This window comes from Rhynchophorus ferrugineus, unplaced genomic scaffold, assembly GCF_030347505.1.
Source record: "Rhynchophorus ferrugineus isolate W39M unplaced genomic scaffold, kcgeb_rfMv2 rfM3, whole genome shotgun sequence".
Lineage (NCBI taxonomy): Eukaryota > Metazoa > Arthropoda > Insecta > Coleoptera > Curculionidae > Rhynchophorus > Rhynchophorus ferrugineus.
This window is the reverse complement of record NW_027472582.1, coordinates 54,267,221-54,282,801: the sequence shown is the minus strand read 5'-3', so window position 1 is coordinate 54,282,801 and position 15,581 is coordinate 54,267,221. Positions and strand designations below refer to the sequence as shown.

Here is a 15,581-nt window from a genome sequence, read left to right as displayed (position 1 = left end):
TACTTACTAATTTATATATATTGGCTTATACTCCATACTTTTGTTGCTGAAATCAATATGTAGTGATTTATTTTTAGTCGTTTGAATGCACCATTTTTTGGTCCAGTATAGTATTTCGGCGCAATAGCTATTTGTAACTTTTTGGTTGATTCATTGTTGTAATCTATAATGACTAGGATTGCCGTGCCATCTCGAAACGTAGCAATGACATTTTCATTGAATGTAGGAAGAACAATAGACAAAGAGCTGATCCCAATACACTTCTCTGTAGTTTCCCTGCTTACATTTTCTTCAAGTCTGCTTAGGAATCTTATGTCTACTTATAATAAAAATCTTTAATCTATTGTAATAATAAATGTTGGGGTATCAAAATTATTGATGGTTAAATATCAAATCCAATATAAAAGTCATACAAAAAGTCTACCAAGGAAACTAAAATGCTTAGAAATAATATTAATGTAGAAGTAAATAGAGCAAAAATAGGGAGAATAAAACCAAATTAAGTAAAATCGTTCTTGTATATTTAAACTTCTAGCATGGTAATCTACGATTTAATTTCAAGCCACCCGTCATTCTCTTTAAAACAAATTAGTCTAAAACCGTCGTAAATATCTCTAAAGCCTCCACTTTGTTTTTGCTTCTTTTAACTCTGAATAACGTCTACCTATATATAAGTGTTTTTATACAACGTCTTTTATACGATAATTTTGGAATAGTATCAAATTATGAATATTTTATACTCAAGAATTCTGCAAAATGAATGAGACTGTTGGAGAGCATCTGCAAGATATTATTGAAAATGCAAATGACGGAAAAATATAATAGATCGAAAACTCCTATCATATGGGTTATATAGAAGGAGTCAAATGAATGATATAGCACCCATATAGAATATAAGTGAGAGCAATAAATAAAGTAATGTCACAAATTAGTCGTTTAGCTTCCTATGGTTTAGATATGTGGACCATATTTTCATTATATGGATGCACGTAGCAATTAAGATTGAAAAGGAAACAAACTCCCTTTCTTCTATATATGGGCAGATAAAAAAGGAAACAGAATGCTTGGATACACAGTTTTGTTATGTAAATGTTCAGTCGTACCACCACCCGGCATAAGAATTCCGATGGACATCGTAATGTTATCGATAAGAACGAAATACATTATTATATGAAGCTATTTTATATATGATATAAAGTTTATTTGATATATGGTGCGCAAATCAATAAGAAAGGTACAGAAAGCAACAGAGATCGAAAAACAAAGATCTAAAATTATCTTTAAAAAATGACGATACATAACGCTTATTAGATTCTTGAAAACCAATGCTACAAAGTGAAGTCAACCAAGTAGAACACCAATTCAATCGAATGCAATGATAAAACAACAAAACACCTGTTCGGTCCGCGTAATGAGAAGTAGACAGAGAAAAATCAAGACCTGAAGGAGTTTGATGGGATTCTGTTATGTAATCCGAGGATCTGGAAAACTATCTCTATATATTTTTCCCAATAAAAGAATATAACTTTTCACACACCGTTTAAGGTTTAAACTGTTTGATCCTTTCCAGACTGCTAATGATAAATTTAGTAACTGAAGATCTTTTGAGTTTCCCTGCGGTCTATATATGTCTATATATATATTTGTGTACCCAACTCAGCAACATGCAACTACTCAAGATTCATTATATTATTTTTATATTACTGTACTAGATACAACCTCAATTCCTTTTGGCCCTTGTTTTTATATAATATTTGATCGAATCCTGATACTTCCTTTGGGGTCAGATTTATTTTATTTCCCTGTTTACCTATTTTATGGCAATTGAGGTGATATTTTCCAGATTTTAAATTACTATAGTACCGGGGTGATTCGTTCGTCCTTGGTTGGGAGCATGCCTTTAATTAGATGTTCACCTTCAAGAGTTTGCTTTTTGTTTATTATCCGTGTTGTTCATTCTTGCTTCTTGATCGTCTTGGTTATCTCCAGAGTATGATACCAGAATTTAAATATGATGATAGCATGTCAGGGACTAAAGTATTGATACTTTTTTCAGATTTTACATTTTTATTCAAAGATTTTAGTTCAATTATTAAATTTCCGTCAAGTTCCTAATTTGACTTTATTTGATTTTGATTTTCTGTTTGAGTATTTCTTTCTTTGCTTTTTGTTTATTTTTTTATTTCTCTCGGATAACTTACACCTTGAGCCATGTATGTTTTTTAAATATTTTAAAAAATTACCCGTAGTCTATTTATAATCTGTCCATTGGGCAATAACTGATATTTCTTGTAGTAACTAACTTTAGTCTATGCATTTTATTATTTTTTTCACATTTAATTGATTAACAACCTCATTGTGACCAGTGTGAACAGTTTTTCGATGTAATTGACATAAATACTTTGAATTATACCACTTACTTATGTATTCTAAAGCGATATCGCGTTGTATAACTTTATTAGAGACATCGACAGGCACAATAATCAGTTGTTAATTTATGTTAATTTGTTAGTTTATCAATAATAACATGCAAACACTACCTCATAGTCGGATTCCATATGACCAAATAGTCGGCGGGCCAGAATTATATGTTGAATTGTAATTAAAGCTTATTAAAAGTAATAGTTTAATTCTTTGTTCCAGCTAAGAAGACAGGTACGGTCTTCTATACATTTATCGTCTTAGTGAAAATTTTGTCTCCCTTATTGAGGAAAACGAGAGCACATGGAGGCGTGAAATTTCGCACGATTAAAGCTCATATTGAGGAAGAATTATTAGGCTTAAAGTGTTTGTGCAATATGTGTTACAAATAAGTAAATTACAATAAAATTAAAGTCAAGATTAAGTCCAAATCAAGCAACGAGGCTACTATTTTAGGCTCTGGCCGACACGTTCCCAGAGCCAATGTTTATACGGTAGATTATTCGTCATTTCTGTGCGTCATTTTAAATCAACTACGGATGAGCAATTGTTAAAAGCAACATCTGGCAACGTTGTGCTGCAAAATGCTGTCAGGTAATTTTGAATATTAAGAGAAATCCCTACAATTTACATTTCAAAGGATATTAAAACGGAAAGTGAGCTTGGTTGGCGCAGTGGTAAAGGCGACAGGACAGTCCTCCTACTGTTGCAATAGTGTAGGCTCGAATCCTGCCGGGGCATGGTTGTAGATTTATGTTTGTAGTTGTTGAACATTTGTGATTGTCCTTAGACAAGAGCGTAAAATCCGACAAGAAAAATGATCCCAGTCACGCCAGTAACCAGGCTGGGTAAGACCGGATGTTTTCAGGGATGATTTCTAAGTTGGTCACTCGCCAGTCGATAGGCTTAATGCCGAGGAAAGTGGTTGGCAGCCCACGTTAAAATGTAGGTCCAGTCCTGATAAACCCTCGTTGGTAAGAGGAGGCTTTAAAATATATATAAAAAAAACGCAAAGCGAGTGTGTTAAAACTATATTAAAAGTTATTTAATTCTAAGTTTGTATAGTCTATAAAAAAGTTATGGCAAATTATAAAAAACGATAACCAAACGTGTCTGCATTATCGGAAGCTTGACCAGCCAGAGCTGTGAAAGAAAAACCCGACATATGCGAATATTAGATCATTGCATTACATTTACAATTAAACAAAATTCCGATGAAATATTGTTTTTGTTAGTTTTTTGATATATATATATATATATATATATATATATATATATATATATATATATATATAGATGTTAGGTGAGAAATGTGGACAAAAATTAAAAACTATGTGAATACATAAATGAAGTAATGAAAATATACAGTAGTTAAAATGAAACTTACTAATAGATAAACCAACTCTAAATAGAGGAAATCATAAATTATTAACAGTAAATTTGTAAAGACTTTAAAGCATGACACATATTAAAGTTTTTAACGATTAATGTTATGAGATATCTGAATACCATTTTATTGTTTGAACTTTCTACCAGTAATTTGTATTGTTTTCTTTATAGAATTAAATTTTGACCCATCAATATTTAATTTAATGATTGTACATACATTCCTTTAATATACATTTCTAAATTATAAAATACAAATTACCTAATTGTTGTTATTGTTTTGATATACAAACATGTATTACTTCTTTTATTGTTCCATATTTATGTTTCTAGCATGAAAGTAAATATTATGTATACTCATATTTGAATTTAAAATGAAAACAATCTTACTTATGATTCTTTGTTATAATGTTTAGTGGAGTAGTAATAAAAATTTATCAATATTTTATTGATTATTTACACTGAATGGAAATCAGATTTAATTAGATGCCTTTTAAAAAGTTTGGTGAGAGTTATTGGTAGTTTTTGAGATAGTTAATTTATTAATTAATATATTTGAATCTGTAGGCACTTAATATTTTCATTTATTTTATGTATCAAATACATTTCGGATCCTGAAATCTGAACCTTTTAAATATTTGTCCAATTTCGACCAGAGGGCTAGGTGACTAGTATTTATTAGCGTCCTGAAGTTGTGTATTGTGCTCATAATCGACATCCAATGAGGTAAGCCAGTCCTAATATAATACTGATAAGTAAATAAGTAAATAGCGCATTCTGTTTATTTGATATTATCCAATCAATATGTCGATTCAGACTAACCAAATAACAATAAAAAAGAGGAATAACGGCCAATCTGTTTACAATCATTATTTTCTTAATGCCGCAATTTTGCTTCTCGCAAATTGAACAATGGCAACATCACATTAACCAATAAACAAGCTGCGTCATTCCATGATCGAAATAAAGACCGAAAAAATATACCCTCTCGCCGGGCCGGTTTCATTTAAAATCAATTAAGAAGGATTTTTTCGGAAACAACATCCTCCATTATAAACGGTCGAAAACCGAAGGGAGTGCGGGCTGGAGAGATGGCGCGGGGAGGAAAAAAAGACGGAGGATCCGACGCTCATTTTCCCGAGCAATCAGAAAACTCATTTGAGCAGCTTTCAATTAACTTTTTTTCTTTTGTTTCAGCGCACGAGAGCAATTGTTTACGGCTGACGAATATGACGGCGCCAGCCATCCAGGATCCCCGCTACGACATGCACCTGCACTGTCGTTTCGATATGGGAGGCGAGGAGTTGTATGCAGTCAAATGGTGCGTTCATTATTGATAAATTGTAGGGAGATAGAAGCGTGATGATTGCGGTGCTGATGAAAGGGCGTGCGGGTTTCTAGTGTTGTTTTGTGGTTTTCCAAATACTGAATGGCCTCGTTATTATCATATGACCCTTAGAAAGTTAAAATATTAAAATTCTTCAGTTGGGCTTGACTAGTTCCCAATATTCTATATGGGTACGATAAGATATTATACTTTGTGAAACAATTTTTCTATCATGAACAAAATTACGTGTTTTAAATTCCATATTCCATTATTAGTAATATTGTGAATAGTATTTACGGTTAAAAGCTGTATTACTTCACAATGTTAACCGATATCACTCTATAGTTATTACATATTCAGGGATTTTAAAAGAAACGTATGAAAACATTAAACTAATTTTAGAATTATTTAAATACAATGAATACAACTGGAAAGTTTTGTGTTAAATTAAAAGATTTTTGTATATTATTTGGACTACAGGGAAGTTTCAAGATATATTGCTGTTTTCTCTGTTTATGGGACAGTAGAGACACCAAAAACCACTATGATGTTAAAGATTAGCCAAAAAACCTTACTTTGTTTGTGGTAAATCAAACGTTGAATATGAACCTTTTATTCCAAAAGAGAATGCGATTCTTTCACTTTTATATATAAAACTTGATGTTTGTCTAGGCCATGGATAAAAATGCTGAAGGATCTTTGTACTTGAAAACTGTTTTCTCTAAATTAAGTGATGCTAAATTAAAGGAGGCATTTTTGTTATCCCACAAATAAGATGACCTAAAAGAAACCATGAACTCGCTGAAAATCTTACCATAAAACAGATGGCGATGGGATGCAGTATGTCTTTAAAAATACATTTCTTGCATTTACATTTCGACTTTCACATATATAGTACTTCAATTTATCGTGACTTGAATGATTAATAATAATAATAAAAATAACTATTATTATTTATATAATTTAAATTACATTTAACTGTAAGTTATATTTAATTAATTATTCAAGTAACTATTTAAATACTAATATATTTGATACCACAATAAAATTATTAATATATTAATTAATATCAATCATCAGTATTAAAAAATCCCTATCCATAGTTAAACATTTTATATAGTGAAATTTACTGTTTTTTTAACTACCAATATCATTAATGTTTTTTTGGCAGAAATCGTTAAGCTAGAGTAAAGTCATTTCACATTATCCTCTAACATATAGAATAATTTAGAGAGTATTTCTTTTAAAAATGTAACTTTCATCAGTTCTCACTCTTCATCTCTACTTTATGCCACTGTATTTTTTTGACCAAATATCACACATCACTGGACCAATAAATTAGTTTTAAAAGGTTTACTTTTTAATTTAGAATTTTAGTTTTTCGATCGATAATGTTTCCCATCTTCCAGGCAATTTGCGAATTTCGTATCGAAAAAACAATGTGTGTTTTTAGGGTATCCACGAATGGACCCATTTTTTGGTATTTTAATAAAATGTGTCGCGCCGCTCAGACTGGTGATGACGACATATGTCAGAACAACTAGTATTGAAAAGGAGCAAAGTCTGGAAAATACGATGGGTGGGTTGTCAGCATTTCCCATTTTAATATTTCCCAGTATTTTTTCACCGGTTTTGCAACATGTGATCGTGCGTTCTCATGCTGAATATTAATACAAGTCGTGTCTTTGCTCGTGTTCTTTCATCAATTATAGTCGATTGCAATCATCACTGATGGTTAGGTTTTAGCAGCTCTTAGTAATGCTTGACGCTCTAGTTAATGTTTTGTATTCGGTAGGGTAGGGTAAACGCAAAGCATTATTTAGGAGTCATGGATATTCGGCTTTACTGTTTATGTCGATACAGGTGGTTTGTTTTGCCTTATATTATCGTTATTATACAAAAAACGTTTCCAATTTCGCCGCTGAACCAGCATTGCACAAATCCACATCCAATCGTTTGCATATTCAATCATTCCCATTTCCTTCAAGCGATTCTAAATGGTTTCTTGTGTTACTCTCAACAATTCCAATCAACAAAAATTATCATCGAGTCTTCAAATCCTCGTCTTCAATTTTTAGCTACTTATAACGCTCTTTTTCTTCGGTGGCAAAATCATCACTTAATATATTGACACCAGCATTCACACGTTGAAATCCGTGGAACATGGTCGCAATTAACTCTACACAACATTAGGTAACCTTAGCATTATTTCTCTTTAAAATGAAGTAAAAAAGCAATACTTATTGCAAATTCGTTACTCGGTACACATTCAAACATTTTCAACACGCTGAAAAAATTTTTTGTTGACTGAAAATAAATTACCGAAATGAACCAAAGCCTGTCAGTGAAGTTTTAACCAAGAAGTTGGTTAGGAAATTATCCCACGGAATTTAATAAACAGTAACAACATGTGTTGTAAACCCTTTAAAATTATAGGCCTAATAATATAAATAATAAAATAATTTATAGGCCTAATAATATAAATCGCCAGTAAAAAGGCCCTTATCAAAAGTTCAACATTTTAAATAATAAAATTCACAGGCTTTTTTGAAACTATCCATATAATTATCTTTCTTTGTTATCCGTTAGGGTATCGAATAACGTAGCCAATATTCCTTTTCCAAGTTTTAATTTTATAAGTTAACATTTTTAATCTTTACTTTATGGGACTGTATTGTTGGGATCCAAAGGAATACATCTCTTTGTAATGCTTCGACTTTCAAAACATAGCGGAATTTTGATGAAGTGTTAATGAAAGAAAATATAACGCCATTCAGATATTATCAAAAGAATTCTTCAGAACAATGATGATGGTAAATAACTGAATGACTTGAAAAATATATTAACATACATAGAAGGTATGGACGGTTTGTAAATCAATTCCACTGGGGAATAATCCGTTAATGAATCTTTAATTTCTAGTATATATTTATATTTTTCGGTATTATTTTTCGATGATATATGTACTTTAAATATTTTAATTAAAAATAAAAACTTAATATAAACAGAACATTTACCATTCATGTGTTTTTAAATGCAAACCAAATAAACTATATATTAGTAAAAGCTGGAGGTAAATGTTATAAATCATAAAAATATTATTTATCTCATTTCAATATAATGATGTATTGATACAAACTTATAAAAGCAAATATCTTCGGAAGATTGTTAACATTTCATGCCATATTAGATATGGGGACATCTATAAAAACCTAAAGGCGTCGATAGTCATAAAATCGTGGAAATTGAAAACGCTAAAACCTTTTTAACCAACTTAGTTTAGCAATGTGTGAAAACTATGTTGTGTTTTAATGTTATGTCAAAGGCAGCAGCAGAACATGCATTTAACACAACTAATTAAATGTTGTTTCCAAATCTTAGAAATCTCAGGAAGAAACGTAGGTTGCTCTTTATATTTTCAGTCTTGGCAATATTAAATGCCGTTAGGCTTCATCTGACGACTTTAATTGGAAATTTGACCTTTGTAACAATAACCTTCTTCAGAACGTTTTGTCGTTTGCACAGAACTTGTTTTGTTTACAGTGACTTTTTTGTTAATTTTTTATAACTGCAGGTGTGGATTATCAACTCAGGAGTGCATCGATCAACTTATTTAAACTTTTGGCGATGCAGCTTCATCGTCCAAAATGTATATTGCGAGACGTTAGCAGTTATTTTAAATTGTTTACATTATTGTTCACATTATTAAAAGGTTTTGCTCACGTCGCATAATTTGATGAAAGCTTAATGATAACTATTCACGTCAATTGGTGTAAATAAAAAAAAGTAGCAGTGCATAAAAAGCTGTATATAACATCTACACAGGCGATGAATCTTGGACATATGCGTATGAGCCCCAAACAAAATAATAATCCAGTGTATGGTCTTTCATGATTTCGAAGTAATTGATCGCCTGTTTCTTAAGACTAACTGGATATGTAGGAACCGCACCATTAGAGAAATTTTTATTGGTGAATTCTAAGTGGCTATATAATCATTTATTGGCCAGAAGTGCTTTGTGAAATACAAAAATAGAAACGGAAACGAAGGATCATTTTTTAAAATGATAATGTAAGCTCTCCACTTTGGTTGAAACAACCATTTATTGGACTGACCAGAAGATCTATTTGATGGATTGTCTTCCGTACAGTCCTAATTTGGTAATAAACAATTTTTTGATTTCGTGTATCAAGTGTAAATTACGTGACCAACGTTTTTCAGCGTTTGAAAAAGTCGCTCATTGAAAACCATGTTTTGGAGGGAGATCAATTGAAGTGAGAAAAGTGTAATGAATATTAGTTCAAGCGTATGCAGAAGTGTACTTTGAAAAACAATAAAGCCATTTTCGTTAATAAACTGCTGTATTTCCATCATTAAGCTCAAAATATAAATAGAAATCTTCCTGTTAAGGAAAAAATCCTAAATAATAAATAGCAAGCTGTAATATATGTGTATGGATTGCTTCGTAGTTTAAGTGTTGGACTTTTCATTTATATTGATAAAGAAATGCATAGAATTATTAAAATTATTTATAAATTGGCGTTAAAATGTATTTTTGGTCCACCGTTAAAGAATGAGATACCCACTGATGATTTATCTAGAATTCCTATTCAGTGTCACTTGGTTAATTGCTTCTTTAAATAAAATTACTCGGGATCACTGATTGAACACAAAACTTATTGATTATTTTCTAAATTGTGCCATTACCAGTTACAATACTATTTTAAACATAGCTAATAAAGCTATATACCTATAGACATTACAAGCAACTGTGCCTAAATAAATTTATATAGGAGCCCGATATCAAAACACTTTACCGAACAGTGTTGATGTCGAAAAATTAAATTTTCTTAACAAGTTATAAGCGGCTTACCATATAAACAAACACGGCCTTATGAAGCGATTCGACGGGTCACATAATGGTATTTAGGTTAAATATTGGGACACGACCTAATAGGCCTGGAAGTTAATATCGGTCCTGTTCTGCTCCCTTACGTCCTGTTACAGTTTCGAATTTCCACAGGCGGCTTTGCTTCCGATTTATCATTAACAAAATCGACAAACAAAGAATATATTATTAGCTTTATTGGACTATATTATGTATGACTATATTACTCTATGTAAATAGAAATGTATATTTTTTTGTACAAAATGGAAAAGCCCGTTAAACAAATTTTGAGAATACGTAAAAATATATTTATTATCAACTACAGAAGTCAAGTGCAAACATAATCTATATTTTTTAAAAACTGTCAGTCATTTCTTTGGATATTTTAACACCGTCTAAGCCACCTATTTAGCAAACATAGCGCGAGTTTAAATTTAGAACCTTACTTATTTTTGATTAAATGTTAAACTATAAAAATTAAAACAGAAAACAGCTTACTTACTATAACCTTTAGAAGAATATTTGCTATTATCTATGGCTAAAAACAAGTAATATTTATTTTTAGAAAGCGAGCTTATTACACAAAAGCTAATCGATATATTGGGTCAGTTAATAAGTGTTTAATACAATTTTGAATCCAGAACGGGTGCTACTAAACATGCTATTGCACAGCTATTGTAAAAATATCCGTTTCATTTTGAACGACTACAAATCTCAAGTCGATTATATTAACTACCAAGAAAGCTTTAGGCTAAGAACCGGGCAACTGAAATATAAATATGATTTTTTTTGTATAGGGCAACATATGCTATATGTTGCTTATTTTAGAGTCAGTAAACTATGCAACATCTATGCTTTCAGAAATAATGGAAAATTAATACTGACAAGACTTTTTTAAGTTATCATAAATAATCTATTATTAGTGGTGTCTTACAGCCAAAGGAAATTGGATCCACAGGTGGATGAATTTGTTTCAAACTGATTTAGCTGATTTGTCTTCTTTTGTTAATTGATGTTTTTGTTTTTAAATATTTTTCATTTGTGATATTCTTCAAAAACCCTTTAAAACTTCATGGCCAATAAACGCCTTCTGAACGAAGTAACGAGGACCAGTGGTTTGGGGCACTTTAAAGAACTTCTATTTAGAGTAGAATTTTTAAAAAATATAGAGACACGGAGTACCGTAGTTCTGTAAATTATGAATCATTTCTGCTCGGGGAAATCCAGCATCATTTCTGCTCAACAATGAGTAGTAATTCAGAAAATTATTCATTTCAATGTATCGGAATTATGAAATATTGATGTTTTCATCGCGCCTGATTACCAACTGCCTTATTTAGATTTGCTAGACCTTTGGTGATTCTCTAAACTTACAAATTTCTTTCATTAAAAGTTCATTCAAAGTAATATTTTACCATCTCTAAATTAATTAATACGATAAAGAATTACGTTTAAGTGTTCATATTGGATTAGTATCTATCCAGTTCTTATTTTATATTTTTCTGCATTGTTTCATGATTGTCCACATCCTTTGATTCTTTTTAATTCTTGTATATATTTTTTTGATTTTCTGTTAAAATACTACAAGTGTCCTTGTTTTGATTTGTGAATACTGTCTTTTGAACAGCGATAGGGTACTCTATAACCACTTTATATTTCACTTCTTTTTTTCTCCTGACCTCTTTCTTCCCTTTCTTTCTTGCTACCTCTTTTGGTCGCTTCTTTTAATTGTTTCCGGTTTAGTATTTTGTATTCTTTTTAAGTTTTTTAGTTAGTCTTAAAATCATTGATCTACTTTCCTGTCTTTGGTGTTTACCATTTTCTTACCATGCTTATTGCATTCTTTGTAATATCTACCTCAATTTGTACTATAATTTCCATGAAAAAAGTTTCTCTTTGATTATTGAGAAGTATTTCCAAAAGAACCAAAAGTCATGGGATTTGATAAGGTATGATATGTTATCAATAACGATGGTGCTTTTGATTATAGAAATAACCATTTACCAATAAGTATATTAAGCGAAATATCCATCAATTGTCAATGTTATATAATAATATGTGCTTCTAAAAAGTAAAAAGTATGATGTTTGATGAACTAATCCTACCATTTACAATAATTTGCTTAAATAATTATTAAAAATAATATTTGGTATGTCCTATTATCGTGCTGACATGACAAAAATTAACTAAAAACTTATTTTGCTATTATTCGTCTTATGGCTTCTTTTGAAACAATATTTAACCCGGTACCAGCATATTTTCGAACGAAAATTAGTACTTGACAATCTAAAAAAGTAAAATATCTAAATAATAAAGTCGAATTAATTACCTTTATCTCCTTCGTTACATTAAATCACAATTAAAAGTTATATCTTTTTAAATAGAAAATTAAAATAACCCTAAAAAAAACAAATCAATAACTCATCTTTTACAATACATTCCCCTTTTACCAACGTATTTTGTAACGAATATAGTAACAAAGCAATCCGCAAATAAGAAAATATTTTTTATGTTTATTTTTACCTTTATCCGGCTCGTTTTTTCACTTCCGCGTCTGTTCGACCGGTCTGCCCGAAGGTTGCAAGAGAACGGAACCAGAGAAATCACAAAGAAAAATGCTCCCTTTATGGGGCGCACTCTTTTTGTTGAAATAAAACATGATGAATTTGGTAAAAATTATTCAAACTAATATGAGACCGTTGCTTCCATGTATAATTTTATTAGGGGACCGGCGAGCATTAAACTTACTTAGCTGAAAATTTTATTAACCGACAAATAAACGTACCGTAATATAATTTACGCACTGAATGTAGGGTAAATGAATCCGTTTAAAATATAGTTACTTTTTGGCGTAGTAAAAGAGAAATTCAATGATTATGGTTCATATTTTATGCTTAAATAGTGTACGTGGATAGGAGGTGCCTATATTTAATAATGTTTGTGTATATCATTTTAATTTAATATATATTTTGTGTAAAAACTAAACCATATTGTTAAATAACATACCAACAACAATTAATTTAATGAGTTTTATCAAGCGCAATAACAATATAATGTTTGACCTATAGTCTTTCCAATAAATCAGCTAATACACCCCATCAAAATAAATGAGGCCAGCACATCGCAATGCTGCCACATCAATTTAGTAAAATACTAACGTAAATAAAATAATGAAAAAAAAACTTTAAAACATAAGTTATTTTAATACTAAAAATTACAGTTAATTATGCAGTCACAATGGTTTATAAGTTAGGTATATTTAATTATATTTACATTGAATTCTTTTGAACAGCACCTGTGAGGCACAGTTCTAGTCTATATTTTTATGTAGTGGTAATCCTTGGATGCCCAACACATATAATTAACAATTGTATGTCCATGTAATGTAGAGAGCATATTAACCTTTTTACGTTTAGTTTTTGTTTCCTTCGTTGCTATTGTTTTCTTTTCATGTAGTATCGCAAATGTATTCTCCCTAATTCATTTGCAGTATCTTTTATATTTATCCGCATATCTATGCACAACAACATTTCATTACATGGAGTTTCAGAATTTTCTACAGTTATCCTATATTAATTGTTATATTAACTTATATTAATCCTATATTAGGTTTTGTTGTCAGCCATTTGATCTGAGTATCTTTTTTCAGGACTATATCTAAAAAAGTTAATTAAATAAAATGCAAATTGAACATTACGTTTATCTTTACCGAGTAACAATTTGAAGTAGTTCTGACGTGATATCTTCAAAACTTACGTTTTGCAAGCCATTCCTTAATTTTGCCGATCCACTTTTTGGGATCTTTCCACGAGTGGTATTGTCGAGCCGCATTATTCATAACCATAACTAATGGTTCCTTAACAGCTGATTTTCTAATTAGAGTAAAAACATGCTATTGTTAATGGCCCTTACTTAGAGAGAAACACTAATTCCGCTCCAGGAATAAAACCACTCCAGTTTCCAGAATGTTATTATAACTTTTATCTTTTTCCATCAACGTCTGTTGTCGTCACTTGTCACGAGTGGCTAAATGTTCATTTTGTTCCAAATATCCATGTCTCGAGTACATACACAGATTAAAATATTAGACATTCCTTAATTGTATTATACATTTTTACAAATTGTATATATGTGTATGGAAGGATGACCTATATCTCTTAAAGAAGAGTTTATGGATACTCCCAGACTAACAGTTTTCTATAAAATAATTGTACAAAATTATGTTTTCATCGAAAATATTACTCAGTTTTTACATATTTTTAACCGACCTCGAAAATCAGGAGGTTCTACATTCGGCTGCATATTTTTCTAAAATAGTTTTGTGTACTATTTTATTTTTAGTTAATACGTTCGCCGATTTCCCCGTCAATTATGGGCCGATTTTCAAATTTCTTTTAAGTGGTCCCATTGGAACCAAATCAGGTTCTGTTGGGGGAAGGGGGGGTATAATTATGGGAAAACGCGTAAATGTCCAAGCCACGTACAATGTTTTCACATATTTCTTATCTATAATAACCAGATAAATGGGTATAATGTTATTGCTGAGCTGATGTGATGGAAAATTGGAAGTCGTTCAGTGCAAAAGCCATAATTTTTGTTGTTGTTTCGTTAGAACATTTGTCAAATCACCTAGACTAGGTAGCGGAACCAGGAGCCTGAAAAGCTGCTTAATTTCAATCATTGTTTCTTTATTCCTATTTTTTCTCATACGAGTGCACCTTTACTTGCCCTTCGATTGTAATATTAAATAAAACAACTGTGTAATTTATTGAGTAAATATCTAACACTAAAAAAAAAAGAAAGTCGGTACCGAGCCCATACAATACAAAAAAAAATTGTACATATACAAAAAATTTAATTACCAATAAAACATGTCTAAAATAATATAACTGTATAGGTTAGGCACCGACTTCAAAGTAGTCAATTGGTACTAGCTAAATAAGGTTTTTGATTATTTTTATCTAATTATTACAATGATTGTTATGCACATATTTTGTTTTTAAACGTTTTTCTTGTGTTAAAATTATAAAATGTTTGATTATTTTTTAATTTTTAGAGAGTTCCCTATTTATTTTTTGAAATCGGCTCAGTTTTTTTGTTAAAAATAATTTATATAAATTTGGTCTCGAATAGAGCTAACGGCAAGGTGATCTTGGTTCGTCACCCGCTTTATTTGTTAGTGTATGCTTTCTTTTCGAGGATATTATTTTTCGGCCGCAGTGCTTGTATTAATATTAACTCCAGCTGCAATATGCTAATATTATTTCCAATAGAATCGCAGTAACATTGTATTTAATAGTACGAGTACCTCTGTAACGTATTTTATAGGCTTACCATTACCTCGCTCTTGCTCATACTAATTTATTAGAGACGCCAGTTCATTCCTCTAATCGTTTAAACCTCAAATTGTTATCGCTAATGTTTTGGAGAATTTTGTAGACATTTGACAACAGGATCAACCATTAACAACAAATCTAATTTTATAGAATGACTTAGTTACATGTACCGATGCGTCAGATAGCATTCTGTGTGTTTTGAACTAGAAATTTTAGCTAGCAA

General features: G+C 30.7%; 1 protein-coding gene across 1 annotated transcript in view; it reads left to right on the top strand.

Moving 5' to 3' along the window:
- Positions 1-15,581, top strand: part of LOC143193474 (uncharacterized) — a 178,892-nt gene that overhangs the window by 69,737 nt on the left and 93,574 nt on the right. Inside the window, exon 2 of the mRNA XM_076399700.1 lies at positions 5,005-5,128. Within this exon, the coding sequence (XP_076255815.1) occupies positions 5,005-5,128 (124 nt within the window). The remainder of the gene's footprint in view (positions 1-5,004; positions 5,129-15,581) is intronic.